At 40.8% G+C, this 16,534-nt stretch overlaps 1 protein-coding gene across 4 annotated transcripts in view; it reads left to right on the top strand.

Moving 5' to 3' along the window:
* ripor1 (RHO family interacting cell polarization regulator 1) overlaps window positions 1-16,534 on the top strand; it is a 314,393-nt gene that overhangs the window by 224,926 nt on the left and 72,933 nt on the right. For all 4 annotated transcript variants that reach the window (XM_072279516.1, XM_072279514.1, XM_072279515.1 and 1 more), the window contains exons 3-6: window positions 3,643-3,795; window positions 9,267-9,345; window positions 10,383-10,406; window positions 13,747-13,800. In XM_072279516.1, coding sequence (XP_072135617.1) covers window positions 3,643-3,795; window positions 9,267-9,345; window positions 10,383-10,406; window positions 13,747-13,800 — 310 coding nt within the window. The remainder of the gene's footprint in view (window positions 1-3,642; window positions 3,796-9,266; window positions 9,346-10,382; window positions 10,407-13,746; window positions 13,801-16,534) is intronic.

Below are 16,534 nucleotides of genomic sequence, written 5' to 3'. Positions count from 1 at the left end.
AGTTTTCTGATGACTCTGCCATAGTTGGATGCATCAGCAAGGGAGATGAGGTTGAGTACAGGGCTACGGTAGGAAATTTTGTCACATGGTGTGAGCAGAATTATCTGCAGCTTAATGTGAAAAGGACTAAGGAGCTGGTGGTAGACCTGAGGAGAGCTAAGGTACCGGTGAACTCTGCTCCCATCCAGGGGGTCAGTGTGGACATGGTGGAGGATTACATATACCTGGGGATACGAATTAACAATAAACTGAACTGGTCAAAGAACACTGAAGCTGTCTACAAGAAGGGTCAGAGCCGTCTCTATTTGCTGAGGAGACTGAGGTCCTTTAACATCTGTCAGACGATGCTGAGGATGTTCTACGAGTCTGTGGTGGCCAGTGCTATCATGTTTGCTGTTGTGTGCTGGGGCAGCAGGCTGAGGGTAGCAGACACCAACAGAATCAACAAACTCATTCGTGAGGCCAGTGATGTTGTGGGGATGGAACTGGACTCTCTCACGGTGGTGTCTGAAAAGAGGATGCTGTCTAAGTTGCATGCCATCTTGGTCAATGTCTCCCATCCACTACATAATGTACTGGGTGGGCACAGGAGTACATTCAGCCAGAGACTTATTCCTCCGAGATGCAACACAGAGCGTAATAGGAAGTCATTCCTGCCTGTGGCCATCAAACGTTACAACTCCTCCCTTGGAGGGTCAGACACGCTGAGCCAATAGGCTGGTCCTGGACTTATTTCATAATTTACTGGCATAATTTACATATTACTATTTAACTATTTATTACTATTCTAGTACTATTTATTATTTCTATGACTTATTATTTACTAATTACTAATAGTAATACTATTACTATTTCTATTACTATTTATTATTTATGGTGCAACTGTAACGAAAACCAATTTTCCTCGGGATCAATAAAGTATGACTATGACTAAATCGCAAATCGCAGTCGGCATCCAGGCAGTGTGAACCATCCGGTAGTTGAGTGCATATGCAGCCAGTATCATTTTACTGGACCTGCAAAATACTATGTCTGTTTTCTTTCCAGATGTGATTGAGTAGGCTGAACAGTTCAGGAAATCCAGTCTGTTCTGATAGTCATGAAATGTGAATTGTTTATATAAGATATACAGGGCTATCAGGAGTGTGAAAGTGATTAACTATTTACTGAAGGGATCAGCAGCATCAGAATGTTAGAGCTGATGAATTGCACAGCCACTGCTGTCCCAGTCTTCTTCTGGAAAGCTAATTGCTGGATCCTACTTGAAGGAACAGTACAGGAGTGAGATAGATTGGCTGTTGAGTGGTGTCCCAGCAACCACCATGAACTCAAAATCAGGAAGACCAACAAATCGATTGTTGCCTTCATCAAGGGGAAGTCGAGGGAACACACACTGGTCCTCATCGTGGGGTTGTCTGTGGAAAGGATGAATGGTTTCAGTTCCTGGGTGTCAACATCTATCCTGGGCCCAGCATATTAAGGCAGTTACAAAGAAGGCATGCCAGTGACTGTATTTCATTAGGAATTTGAGATTTGTTACGTCACTAAAGACTATAGAAGGAACGGGGAGCATTCTGATTGGCTTCATTACCATTTGGTATGGACGGGCCAGTGCACAGGATCAGAAAAAGCTGCAGAGGGTTGGAACCTCAGCCAGCTCCCCGCCATCGAGAAAGTGATGCCTCAAAAAGGCAGCATCCATCGTTAAGGATCCCCACCACCCAGGGCATGCCCTGTTGTTGGTACCATCAGGGAGGAGTTACGGGAGCCTGAGGACACACTCCTGCCACTTTAGGAACAGCTCCTTCTTCTCAGCCATCAGATTTCTGATGTGTCTATTAACCCATGAATGCTACTAAACTACTTCGCCCTTTTTTTGCAGTACCTATTTATTTATATATATTTGTTATTGTAATTTATGGTAATGTTTATGTATTTCACTATAATGCTCTGGAAAAACAATAAATTGCATGACACATGCCAGTGATAATAAATCTGATTCTTTATTTCACGTTTTCGTACTCCTGAGTTTCTGAAAGTCTGATCTTAATTGTGCTGTGAAATGACTTGTTTGTCTTGTGAAAGAGGTAAACAGCAGCCTTCATGTGAATCTGAGTGCATGTTCACACAGGGGATGGGTAATTCAGCATGTGTTTTCTCGCCTTAAATGCCGAACTCATGGTACCTTGGGAGTTTTACTATGGTCCAGAGACCACAGTACAGAGCCGTGTTCTTGAAATGATTTGAGTATTGTTTGAATCTTTCATTCGCAGTCTGCGATGCTTTGTCTTTGGGGTTCTGGAGAGGGGATAAATAGAGCTGAAATTAATTTTTGACAAAAGTTTTTGTTCTTTCACAAACGTTTTGTTTCCCCTCTGCACTTGTGTCCGGATGCATCGTGAAGGAGGGGAGGGAACTTCGAGGGGGGAGGGCACGTGGCCAAATGGTTAAGGTGTTCGTCTAATGATCTGAAGGTTGCTGGTTCGAGCCTCAGCTGTGGCAGCGTGTTTGTGTCCTTGAACAAGGCACTTAACCACACATTGCTCTAGTGTCTGTGCGAGGAGTGGCGCCCCACACAGACTTCCACAGTGTGCCTTGTAAGGCATGAAAATGCCCGATGCAGGCCTCTCATGGTCTTGAGTCTATGTTCCCTCCCCTCCCATTACGAAACTGAGCACAAACCATTCGTGACATTAAAATAATCTGAATTTTCGGCTGTATAAACTGTAAGTGCACCTGCATTTTTCCCCTCCAACTATCAAACATTCCATCAGAAATAGTATTGTCAAGGTTGGCTACACCGTGGACTTAAAAAAAAATTGAATATTTTCCAATTGTGGATACTTAGGGAACAAACAAAATAGTGTCCAGATTTTTCAATGCGCCAGTAAATGGTAATTCCAGTAATGAAAACAAAAGTTTGCTATGTTTACTTCACTGAGACATCAATAGTTACTATGTTTGCACATCTTGTAAATCATATTTTAAAATAAGAGTATCCTTTGCTGATGGCAGGTTCTTAAACAAGGATAGTGCTGGTGGTAAAATTAAAACTGAAAATTTAAACCACAGCTTAGGAAACAAAAGCACCAAATCCAAAATAAAAATGGCTGTAGCTGGAAATGTGACATCTGCAAGGAAGAAAAAATAAGGTTATTAAGTTTCACATTTATTACTTTCAACTAGAACAAGGGATAAAGTAAAGTGGGGAAAATAACAAGTAGGGAAAGTGTATTACTAGGGAGGAATTTAGTGACTAGATAACCAGGTGTGCACTCCTGTGTTGTCACACACATATAAGAATTCAAATGAAGACCTCAGCTTGTCACTTTACTACACAGACACTGCACACATCTGTGTTTCTCACTTTCTTGGCATTTCATCTATTGTTTCGACGTGTAGTGGTTGTATTTCTTTCGTAATAGAAAAACACGCACTGTCTAGTCTTCACGGTTATTGCCAATGTAGTCAAATCAAATCTTTTGAAATTAAATCCCTCATGTTTTATTGCTGATCAGAAAATGTAGACTGTTACCGCCATAGTGATCAGTTTAACAATGCATTGATTTTGTTCATGTTATGTTTGTAAAGGCAGCTCAGCTCAGTTGGACTGCGTTTATTGATTCAGTCTTTGTCTTGCAGAAAGCTGAAGGTGTTTAGTACGCCAACAACGCAGCGGAAGACCCCCTCTCGAGCTAGCAAAATGTTCAACATTTCTCACAAGTCACTTCCACCCAAGAACCCTCAGCCTGAGCGACTGGATGAGGTTTATGAAGCTTTGAAAAAGGGCCTAAAGTAAGTTTTGTCTGCAGTCGGACGGGAGTGGGGTGGTGGTGTAGTGTTGTGGGGAAATGCTACAAATGTGTGACAATAATAACAATTGAAATATTTGTTTTTGGGACCTTAAAACAAAAATACCCCAGGTTTGAATCATCAGCAAACTCATTTCTGAAGAGTGAAGAGTACTTTTGAGACCAAAATGCCCGGTGATCCAACAGAGCAATGTGACATTTTGGTGTTTTTTTTAAAAAAAAAAGGTTGCAGTTAATCCAGTTGTTGCAATCGGACCAGGCGAAATTTCTTTCTTGAGATTTTTTTCCCCAAAATTCTTTGTGTCAGTGTCCTCGCCACCGCAAGAACAAGGTTTCCAATTATTAACCATGTTACCATGTCGACAAATCCTGTCACCCACACTTGCTCCTGTAACCTGCTGACAGCTGGCAAACAATCTTGAAAAACTAACGCACTTCAGTTAGTCTGCCAGTGAAGGTCAGTGAAAATAGAGAGTTGCAGTGAGTTTTAAATTTGAGTGTATTGGGTAACAACTTAAGGACTCACCACATCTTTGCTTTGAGGGTGTTTAGATCTTTCTTGAACAGTCACCACTGTTTAGTTGTTGAAGTACTTTGTGTCACTTAAAATAAAAGAGGTAACAATAGCTGAGGGTTCTAATTACTGGATGCTTGATGAAAAGCTCCCACACAATACCATCACTCTCTGTACAGAGGCTGTCTGTACATAGTCTTTATAATGGCATGGATATTCAATCCCATATAATTAGTGGATACAATGCTTCCAAGAGCCTGACTTTAAATATTTGTTAAACTTTCATACTTATCTGTTCACTGTTTTGCAAAAGTGGCCCAAGTCCTTTAATTTCACACTGTGGTATTCACGTAGAATAACTGTAATTTTGTAGGTGATTTGAATGCAATAACTGGAGGGGAAACGCAGTGTGAGATTAAATGGCATTTTGCATACTGAATACAGCAGTTTGAATGTTTCAAATCTGATCTTGTTCCCTTTCTGAAATGAAATTGGATATACTTTGAACACTCAGCAGATCAGGGAGAAATATTGGAAAGAGAAATTGCGTTAATGATTCAAGCTGAAGACTCCAGACAATTTGATCTGTCGAATAACTGAGAAAATCCTAATGTTTTAACAACTGAATTATCAGTGTGAATTATTTCACACACACAAGAAATTCTACAGACGCTGGAAATCTTGAGCGACACACACAAAATGCTGGAGGAACTCAGCAGGTCGAGCAACATCTGTGGAGGGAAATAAGCAGTGGATGTATCAGACCAAGCCTCTTCATCGATACCAGGAACAAAGGGGGCAAAAGCCTGAATAACAAGGTGGGGGGGGGGGGGATACGAACTTAAGTGAATTGTGTGCCCAGATGAGACGGAAAGTGGGTTGGAAGTGCACAGCTAATATTCCATCTGGGTAAACTCCAACTTGGTAGTATGAACGTCAATTTCTCTAACTTCCAGTAATTTCTCCCCATTCCCCCCTCCTGTCTTTTACTATTTCCCATTCTAGTTACCCTTTCACCCCTTTTCTTCTCCTTGTCTGTACATCACCTCCTTCTCCTCCTCTCCCTCTGTGGTCTACTGCCCTCTCCTATTAGATTCATCCTTCTTCAGCCCTTTATCTCTTCCATCTCTCATCTCCCAGTTTCTCTTACTTCATCCCACTCGCCCACCTACCCACCCTTCCCTTTCCCTGGTCTAACGTATCACCTGCCAGCTTGTACTCCTTCCCTTCCCCCCACATTCTTGTTCTGGCTTCTGCCCCCTTCCTTTTCACTCCTGATGAAGGGTGTCAGTTGTTTATTCCCCTCCATAGATGCTGCCTGACTTGCTGAGTTCCTCCAGCGGTTTGTGTGTATTGAATTATTTCATAACACTTTATTAATGGAGCTGTGTTAATCAGTATACAATGTACAATAGCCCTCAGCCTGCGTTAATGATCTTGTCTAATAATGCCCAGAGTGATAAGACACAGATAATCCACTCTTGTGCATTATAAAATATCTGAAACATTTCCTATTCATAACATAACCTTCAATCAACTAACAAGATTTTCAAAAGGACTCATAAAGATCCTTGACAATTTTGTGATCTATTGAAACAATCTTTGTTTTTCCCAAGAACAATAGAACCAATAGAAATCACATTTTTAACCTGAAATGTGAGCTGCTTGCACCATTTTCTGTTATGTCACTTGTAGGAATCCAATAATTTATAAAGATTCAGGGTGGGATATCAGCTGCAAGTTTATGATTCCTCTCTTCCCCCATCCGTGTGCTATGTGAGGCACTGTAGCACAACTGGTACAGTCACTGCCTCATGGTGCTGAAGACCAGGGTTCAGTCCTGATCCTCTGGTTCTGTCTGTGTGGAGCTTGCACGTTCTCCTGACTGTGTGGCTTCTTCTGGCCCGCTTGTGGCTTCCTCCCACATTGCTAAAGATGTACAGGCTTCTTTGCAAATTGGCCACTTTAAGCTGCCCTGGTGAGTGATGGAACATGGGTGAACAAACTAAAGAAATATTAGATTAAATATAGGGTTTGAATATTGGTTGGTGATAAGTTGATTCCTTGCTGTATCTTTCTATGATCCCATCCCAATCTTAATTATCTTTTTCCAAAATGATCTCCAAAACTAGGTTAAGAGTTAAAGCAGCACATGTATATTTGTTGGTATTTGGCCATTTTATAAGGGATATGCTTTCAGAATGACTTCTTAAATGAAAAATGGGCTTGAAAAATGCATGTCAGATGGTGACTATTTATATTTAAGCAAAAGCAGAAGTGTTTCTTTTTCTACTGTTGTTATCAATAATGACTGGGGAAGAAATGCACTATTCTTTGGGAATTGGAAAGTACTTGGGCATGCATAATCAAACCTACAGCTTGATGCCAAATGCAAAATAGAGTAATACAGTATAGAAACAGCCCCACTGGTCCATGCTGACCAAAGTGCTCATCCAAAAGTGCCATTTACCAGCATTTGGCCTGTAACCTTCTAAACCTTCCCAATCCATGTACCTGTCCAAGTTATCTTTTAAAAGTTATTATTGTACCTGCCTCAACCACTTGCTCTAGCAAAGTTCAAAATACATTTATTGTCAACGTATGTAACATTATACAACTTTGAGATTTGTCTCCTAATAGGCATGAAACAAAGGAACCCAAAAACAAATCCCATATGTATGAAAAAAGACTGTCTAACACCCAATGTGCAGAGAATAAACAAAACTTATCATGTCCATAAGAAAATAAAAGAATAAAATAACCCATAAAAAAAGCAGCTTATTCAACATGGATATCACCCTATGGGGACAAAAGTTTGCTCCTCGTGTTCCTCTTGAATCCTTCCCCTCTCACCTGTAAGCCTGTGCTGTCTAGTTTTTAAATTTTCAAACTGTCTGGGGGAAACAGACTGAGTGCATTCACCGTTTCTATGACACTCAAAATTTTTATGCACTTCTGTAAGATCACTGTCAATTTCTACACTCCAGGAAAAAAACCTAGTCTGTTCAGCCTGTCTCTATAACAAGTCCTGACAGCATCCTTCTAAATCTGTTTTGTACTCTTTCCAGTTTAATAACTTTTTTCCCCTTATCAGAGCAACTTATACTGAACACAATACCCAAAGTGCATCCACACAAACATCCTGTACAAACACATCGTTATCTCCCAACTTCTGTACTCAATGCCCTGACTTGTGAAGGCCAGCATACCAAAACACACCTTCATCATAACTTTTGGCTTTGACTGTACTCTCAGTGAACCATGTACTTGCACCCTAGGCCCTTCTGTTCTTCAACACATTCCAGGACCATGACATTCATTGTGAAAGTTTTTGACTTTACCAAATAATACATCCCACGTTGTTGTCACCATCATAATCATTGATGACTCCATAAATTACCATACCTTAGCACATTTACTCAGCTGATCAAAATCTTGTAATTTTGATAACTTCTTTCATTGTCCACTACAATCACCTATTTTAGCATCATCTGCAAACTTACTATCCTGATGAAGGGTCTCTGCCTGGAATGTCAACTGTTTACTCTTTTCCACAGATGCTGCCTGGCCTGCTGTTCCTCCAGCATTTTGTGTGTGTTGCTGTAGATTTCCAGCATATTATCTTCTCATCTAAATTGCTGATATAGATGGCAAACAGTGGGCACTGAGACACACCACTAGCCACGGGCCCTCAGTTTGAGAAGCAACTTTCTTATCATCACCCTCTGCTTTCTACCATCAAGTGAATTGTCTGTCCAGTTGGTCATCACTCATGTGATCTAAACTTCCAGAACAGCCTACCAGGTGGAACCGTATCAAAGGCCTTACTGAAGCCCTTATAAACCACATCTGCCCCCTACCCTTGTTAACTTACTTGATCACCTCATCAAAAAACTCTGAGTTTGTAAGATCTGCATGTAGACTCATGCTGATTACCCTTAAATACTACAAATGCTAAAAATTTGTGATGAAACAAAAAATGCTAGAAATATTCAGCTGGTAGGGCGACATTTGTTTAGATCAGAATGGAGCTACATCAAAGCATTCCTCATTTGTTGGTGTTTGACCTACACTTAGTGGCTACTTTATTTGGTACACCTGTATACCTCATTAATGCAGATATATAATCAGTCAATCATTTGGCTGCAACTCAATGCATAAAAGCATGCAGACATGGTCAAGAGGTTCATTCGTTCTTCAGACAGGGAAGAAATGTGATCTAAGTGACTTTGACCATGGAATTAATGTTGGTACTAGACAGGGTGGTTTCAGTATCTCAGAAATTGCTGATCTCCTGGGATTTTTACACACAACGGTTTCTAGAGTTTACAGAGAATGGTGCAAGAAACAGAAAAAATCATCCTGTGAGCATCAGTCCTGTGGGTGAAAAGGCTTTGTTATTGATAGAGGTCAGGGGAGAATGGCCAGACTAACAGGAAGGTGAGAGTAACTCAAGATAACCATGTGTAACAATAGTGGTGTGCAGAAGAGCATCTCTGAATGTACAACATGTCAAACTTCGAAAAGGTGGGCTACAGCAGCAGAAGATCGTGAACATACACTCAGTTGCCACTTTATTAGGCATAGGAGGTACTTAATAAAGTAGCCACTGAGTGTAAAACATTATTTTTTGCATTTCTATAGTTGCCTCTAAGACCTGCTGAGAAAAGTTGCAGAGCTTTTCTTTCACATCTCCTGACAGTTGTCAGAAATTAACAACAAATCTGGGGAACAGAATGTAAATCAGCAAGGGATGATCACATTTTTTTTATTTGATCTATTAAATGAAATGGTCAGTAGTTCTTTACAAGAAGGGAATAAGAATTCTTTCTCTATTTGACTGAGTTTTCTTATTAAATAATTGTTTGTGCTGTTCTAAAATATTTTTCTTATTTGGTTCTGGTGGCTCATAACAAATGTTGCTTCTTGTATACCGACAGTGCATACTTACAAGTTCATCAGGTGGAACTGGACAATTTAACAGCCCAGCTCAAAGATATGAAAAGGAATTCCAGACTGGTAAGGATCATTGCGCAAGTTGTATCTGAAGTTCGCTTGAAGGTTGACAGTTGCTGTGGTGAATGACTAGAGAAAGACTTTGCCAAATCATTAATCTCATTGCAGCGAGAGTTCTTGCTCTATGTTGACTGGGTTTTCCTGTTAACTAATTGTATAGGAAGATGCAGGATCCCAGATTCATTAGTTAAAATCAACTCGCCGGCATTCTTGCTATTGTATGTTTCACTCTGGGTCCCGACAAAATTTAGAAAGAATCTCTACAGTTATTTTGTTTACTTGTTAATTTTGGCACTTGACATGGAGATTGTCTCATCGTGTTTACTGATTTCTGGTTATGTTTTCAGTTGCTATTCCACATGTCTTAGCAAGGGTCAGCTTTATTTGCCCAAAACGTTTACATGTATTAGGAATTTGCTCTGGTGTGTTGGTCTGGGTGCGCCGTACAACACGAAACTACATTTAATAATTTTACGAATGCAAGATTATGTAAAAAGATAAAGGATGATATATAAATTTAGAGAGTTAATAAAATTAGAGGAAGGATATAGAATAAGTAAATAAATACCAGCGGGTATTTATAATGGAAGTAACATTATAAAGAGTGCTTTAAAGTGTCCACATTGCAGTGATGGGCGTAATAAAGAGAGAGGGTGGGGTAGCTAAATAGAACAATTGATCAGATTAACACTTAATTCTGGGCCTTTTGCAACATGTAAATGTTTGTATCAGTTTAATTTTTACTTTTAAGGCAACGTCAATTGGTTGTTTAAAAAAAATGAAGTTTTTCATAACGTAATTTGGAGATTTTTTAATCTTTCTTAAGATTGTACTCTGAACCCTTTTTATATGTCAATAAAATTATGCAATATCTGAAAAAGAAATGAAGTTGAAATTTGCATGATGTATTTATACTCACATGAATAGAGAAAAGAAACTCTCTTTGTGGAAACCTGAATAACCTTACTTGCATTTTAGGCTGCTTTACAGTAGTTACTTGCAGAGTGCACTTTTAACTCTTGTTTTTTTTATTGTTTCAGGGATTCCTATATGATCTTGACAAGGTAAGAACCTGCAATATTACAACCATAATATTAAATTGATTGTTGGCATCTCAACTGTAGAGGTGGTTATGTTGCAGCCTAAGACACAGATGGCTTGCTGTTTGTCACGTGACTAATAAGTCCAGTCTGAGATCTGGAGGATCTTCAGCTGTGGTTGTAAGTTCAAAAGTCTACAAGTACGTCAACCTGCGTTGTTTGACAGTTGCCTGCTGCTTCTTTTCCCCTCTGTGAGCCAGTTTCTTTGACGCTCTGCTGGAGCCAATGCTACAACGTACCTTGCTACTTACCAGGTCAGACAAAAGATCAGGGTCAAAAAGGGTCAATTCCAAATGTCTGTACTTGCACATCTTTTTATTACTAAGCTGAAATCGTCCTGTTCTTTTCAAAAGTACCCATTTAACATGTACTTTCAATCTACTCAGATGGCTGGACCAGTTGGATAGTCTCTGCTGTCACATTTGGCAAATTTGAATATGTGATACACGCAACACAGCTGGACATTCACGGCATGCACCTTATCTAATTTTCCCCACCTGTGCAGCCACGTAGGCTTGTGTGCTCTCGTGTGGTGGAAACCAGGCTAGACACATAAGACTTTGCGAGCCCAGTACTCTTGAATTCTGGTCTTGCTGGTAAGCATGAAGTTGCTCAGTGTTCTTTCAGGTAGCTCGCTGAAGATGATAGTAACTTTTCTCCTGTGGATACAGAGTTCTTCCAGTGAAAGGTTGGTGGTCATTGCACACTTTGGCAGGTGAACCTTTGACCTACTGGTGCTTATCAGTATTCATCAATGGATCTTGCAAAAATTCCTTCCATTATAAAAAAGTTTTCTTTTAAGCTGGCGGTAAGGTGAGCAAAAATATCTCGACAAGTTCTGAAGGTAGAAGCACAGAAAATAGGTGCGGGAAGCAGGCCATTCGGCCCTTCAAGCCTGCACCACCATTTAGTATGATCATGGCTGATCATCCAACTCAGAACCCTGTACCTGCCTTCTCTCCAAACTCCCTGATCCCTTTAGCCACAAGGGCCATATCTAACACCCTCTTAAATATAGCCAATGAACTGGCCTCAACTGTTTCCTGTGGCAGAGAATTCCACAGATTCACCACTCTCTGTGTGAAGAAGTTTTTCCTCATCTCGGTCCTAAAAGGCTTCCCCTTTATTCTCAAACTGTGACCCCTCGTTCTGGACTTCCCCAACATCGGGAACAATCTTCCTGCATCTAGCCTGTCCAATCCCTTTAGAATTTTATATGTTTCAATAAGATCCCCCCTCAATCTTCTAAATTGCAGCGAGTATAAGCCTAGTCGATCCAGTCTTTCATCATATGAAAGTCCTGCCATCCCAGGAATAAATCTGGTGAACCTTCTTTGTACTCCCTCTATCGCAAGAATGTCTTTCCTCAGATTAGGGGACCAAAACTGCACACAATACTCCAGGTGTGGTCTCACCAAGGCCTTGTACAACTGCGGTAATACCTCCCTGCTCCTGTACTCAAATCCTCTTGCTATGAATGCCAGCATACCCTTCACCTTTTCCACCGCCTGCTGTACCTGCATGCCCACTTTCAATGACTGGTGTACAATGACATCCAGGTCTCATTGCACCTCCCTTTTCTGAATCATCCACCATTCAGGTAATAATCTATTTTCCTGTTCTTGCCACCAAAGTGGATAACCTCACATTTATCCACATTAAATTGCATCTGCCATGAATTTGCCCACTCACCCAACCTATCCATGTCACCCTGCATCCTCTTAGCATCCTCCTCACAGCTAACACTGCCGCCCAGCTTCGTGTCATCGGCAAACTTGGAGATGCATTTAATTCCCTCGTCTAAGTCATTAATATATATTGTAATCAACTGGGGTCCCAGCACCGAGCCTTGTGGTACCCCACTGGTCACTGCCTGCCATTCTGAAAAGGTCCCGTTTATTCCCACTCTTTGCTTCCTGTCTGCCAACCAATTCTCTATCCACATCAATACCATACCCCCAATACCGTGTGCTTTAAGTTTGCACAGCAATCTCCTGTGTGGGACCTTGTCAAAAGCCTTTTGAAAATCCAAATATACCACATCCACTGGTTCTCCCCTATCCACTCTACTAGTAATTAATAATTAGCTGATGTAGGCTCGTTTGTTGTGACAAGGGAACATCATCATGATGAAAGCACTCTTGAATTAGGATCTTTCTGACTCTCAGAATCAGAATTGTGTTTTTGTAAGTAGTCCTGAGGTGACTTGATCAAGGTGTATAAGATGATATGAGGCATTGATAAAGCAGCCGGCTAGTGCCTTTATCTCAGGGTGCGGTGAGAGGATATGTGTTTAAGGTGAGTGGAGGAAAGTACAGGGAGATGTCAGAGTTAGCTTTTTTTTAAACAGAATGCGTGACGAACGTCCAGAATGCTTGCCATGGGTGGCGGTTGAGGCTGATCCATTAGTAACATTTAAAAGTCTCTTAGATCAGTGCATGGATAAAATAAAGACAGAAGTCTATGTGGGAGCAACACACATCAAAGTTGCTGGTGAATGCAGCAGGCCAGGCAGCATCTCTAGGAAGAGGTACAGTCGACATTTCAGGCCGAGACCCTTCATCAGGACTAACTGACGGAAGAGTGAGTAAGAGATTTGAAAGTGGGAGGGGGAGATCCAAAATGATAGGAGAAGACAGGAGGGGGAGGGATGGAGCCAAGAGCCGGACAGGTGATTGGCAAAAGGGATACGAGAGGACCATGGGACAGGAGGTCTAACTTGCCGGTTGGTGGCGAAGAGGCACCAGTGCTGGACTTTGGAGCGAAGGCTCCCGAGTTCGAATCCAGCCGGCTCCCTTGCACGCTTTCCATCCGTGCTGGGTTGAACGTCAAGCTAGCAACTCGGCCTCGTAAAAATAAGGAAAAAAAATGCCGTCATGACAGCATACCGATGACTCCACTCAGAGCTAAGGGCTTTCTTCTTCAAAGAATAGAAGCTGACTGACTTGCCAAGTATTTTTACTTTCCTGTCTTTTTGGTAGGGGTGATGCACTATTCTAAATGTATAGTGCCCTGCTCATTCATTTTCACCACATATTTTCAGACTAAATCCATTTAGCCAACGTTCATGCTTTCCATTTGGTTCCTACACTTCGGCACGTTTTGGAAAACTGCTTATATCTGGGTGCATCTCAGATTTTTGTGTTTTGAATCAGATAACTTTTGTGTATAGGGGAATGTAAATAAAATATTGGACTTGCTACTACGTAAAAACATCACAAATTTACTTATTGTGCTTCAGTAAAAAGACTTGCCAATTACATTTAATTTTGTCTCTTTCTTTAATCCTCCTCCTACCTGGCAGCAAATCAAGTCTATTGAAAGGTTTATTCGCCGATTGGAGTTTCACGTCAGTAAGGTAAGAAAGTACAGTACCTAATGATATCTTGTAATGAAGTTCTTGTATTTACTTTATTGTTGCCAAACTGGAGCGTACAATCATCACAGCGATATTTAATTCTGCGCTTCGTGCTCCCTGGATTACAAACCGATAGTAAATATTAAAAATTTAAATTATAAATTTCCTTCATAATGTGTTTTACACCAGACTGAAACCAACAGCTGAGAGTTTTGTTTTGAGTAAAAAGCTGTAAGGTAGAAGATTGTGGCTGGAGAAGTTTTTAATAATTTACTGTGTCTGCTTGTGAACTCATTATGGATGTCAACCCATCTGTGTTTTCTTGAAGGCAGTCAGATAGTGAAAAGAGCCACATTTTGTGCTGGTCTCGAAATGCATGAGTTTTGACTAGTGTTCTTGTGGAAGTTTTCATCAAAGGCACGTGAAGGCATCGACTGGTTTAGAACTTAGATGGTTGCCTAAGGGCTGCTTGCCACGTGTCTTTTCCAAGTGAGGTTACAGATGGTGCAATGGCTTTCGAAACCTGTTGTAGCAATACTCCATTGATCTTTATACCATGCATGCCTATCAGAGTGAGAAAAGCTGCCCCCAATTCCCCCCGAGCCTACTGTTAATATTTATATAATCTGTTACATCCCTGTTTTGCAATACGTCCTAACATCCAGAAAGTGATAATGACAGCATGTCTATAGTTTAATCATTTGATGGTTGAAATGATGCAATGTTTAGTAGCGTTATGCTGTCTCTTGAATCTAACCCTGAAGATGAAGATTGATTGTACTGTCTACATGATTACATTGTAGTACACAACAGTGTGCCAATGAGGGCAAGGTTAGCTGCTGCATTGTGAGATAATGCAGACCAATTATAAAGAGCTTGCTGCAGTGAAGGAACAGAGTCTGTAAAGGCCAAGCCCCAGGATATGGCAAATAATAGGAGGTGCAGTATGCTGATAGATTATCTGTTTGGGGCACATCCGGAGAAGCCATTGGTTTAAATAGTAGTTTTGTTGTCAATGTGTGAATATTGTGAATATGTCGCATGAGTGAAGATTATTGTTGGAAGGGTCATTATTTTTCCCAGTGGAGGTTGGACCGTACTTCCCTTTTGGGGTTTAAAATGTCTCCATTCATCATTGGCTGCGGCCAGGAATGTCAAAATCCCAATGAACGTGATTGAGTCTGTTGGATAATCTCGACATGTTCACTCTATGCTAACTGTCCAGACTCCGCAGACAGTGAGCTGCCTCTTTATTTGTCTTTAGGGATAGAAAATGTAATGTTGAACGTTTACATTCCGTGCAGTTTAATTATATTCAACTATAAAGCTGCGGTTGCTCCAATAGGCACCCACAAGTGAGATCAACAAAGTTTGTTGCAGCATTAGCCTCATAAAAAGCTATTGGCCAAGGATAGCAGGCATGTGGGAGGGGGAGAATTGAACCCTGCACTTGAACCACTGCCATTCACTAGTTAAGTGCAATTGACCTTTGTAGTGGATAGCTGCATATTTAATTGTTTACAGCCGGAGTTTTCAAGGACTAATTAACATGTGTCAAACATATTCCATTCTATGAAAAATTTCAGCCGATGATAGATTTGAGCACTGTACGTCATAGACAGTTACTGAAGGCTAGCTACAACATTTTCCTGATGAGCCCACACTCTTTGCTCTACTGCGCTACTTTTTGTACAAAGTCTTTGCTCCTCTACTTTTTTTTTGTTTAGATAAGCATTGTGGCTGGCATTTCCAAAAATTAGCATCCACAGTGAAATGGGACCTGAGTGACTTTGTTGCGAGTGTGAATCCTTTTCTATTTGTGTGGTTCAACTGACTTCCATAGGAGCTCCCATGAGTGTCCACATACGTGCCTCTGGATGGTTGCTAATAAGTTGAATGTAGACAGATTTGTCACCAACCTGGTTGACCTGGACTTTGTGGTTAGCAACAACCCATTGTGTTTCCTATTATATCAAGAAAATCTACCCACAAAGACACGAGGGTGTCTGATGTGAATTTCACCTTTACCTACATCAGACGTTTGACGTCATGAAGCTGGTTGAGAAACCTGTTGAAACCATTCTCAATCAACAAGAAAGCAAAAAAAAACAATTTCTAACTTGTTTTTAAACATTTTGGAGCACCCAAAATGAAATTCAGAGCATGCTCATGCGATATTGGAAGATGCTGAAATTATTTTTTTAAACAACAAAGTTGTCTGATAGGGATGACATCCACACGCATTCAATTACTGTTAATAAAGTGAGTTTTTTAACCAGTGACAGTATGACATCAATATGTTGAGTTGTTGACATCCTGATCTCTGCACCTTTGACTGCAGACTGTTGTATATTTAATCTCAGAGTGATCCATCCAGCAGCAACTGCTGGGCAGAATTACTCAGTGCACAACCCTGCGCACTAGCCTCACCCGCAGGTTTGAGAGCAGCCTAGGTCATGGAGGTAACTCAGCTAGCTGGTGGTTTCTGTTGCCGGAGGTGGAGAAATAACAACCACTAAGCGTGATTCTGCAGCTGCAGCTCTTTATCTCCATTTGTTTCATGTTCTTGAACCTTAGCAACAGCCTACTCAACCTTTTGCCCAGTAGTCATTTGTGGCAAGTGATTTGAACTTTGCTGTGTTGGGGAAAATATTATTTGCTGGTGCTCTTTGTCAGTCATTCATTTTGGGGGACAGCCTGGAAAGTTATGTTATAGAGTTCATAAGACATAGGA

This window comes from Mobula birostris, chromosome 15, assembly GCF_030028105.1.
Source record: "Mobula birostris isolate sMobBir1 chromosome 15, sMobBir1.hap1, whole genome shotgun sequence".
NCBI lineage: Eukaryota > Metazoa > Chordata > Chondrichthyes > Myliobatiformes > Myliobatidae > Mobula > Mobula birostris.
Note: the sequence above shows the minus strand (reverse complement) of the source record. Positions and strands in the feature narration are given on the sequence as shown.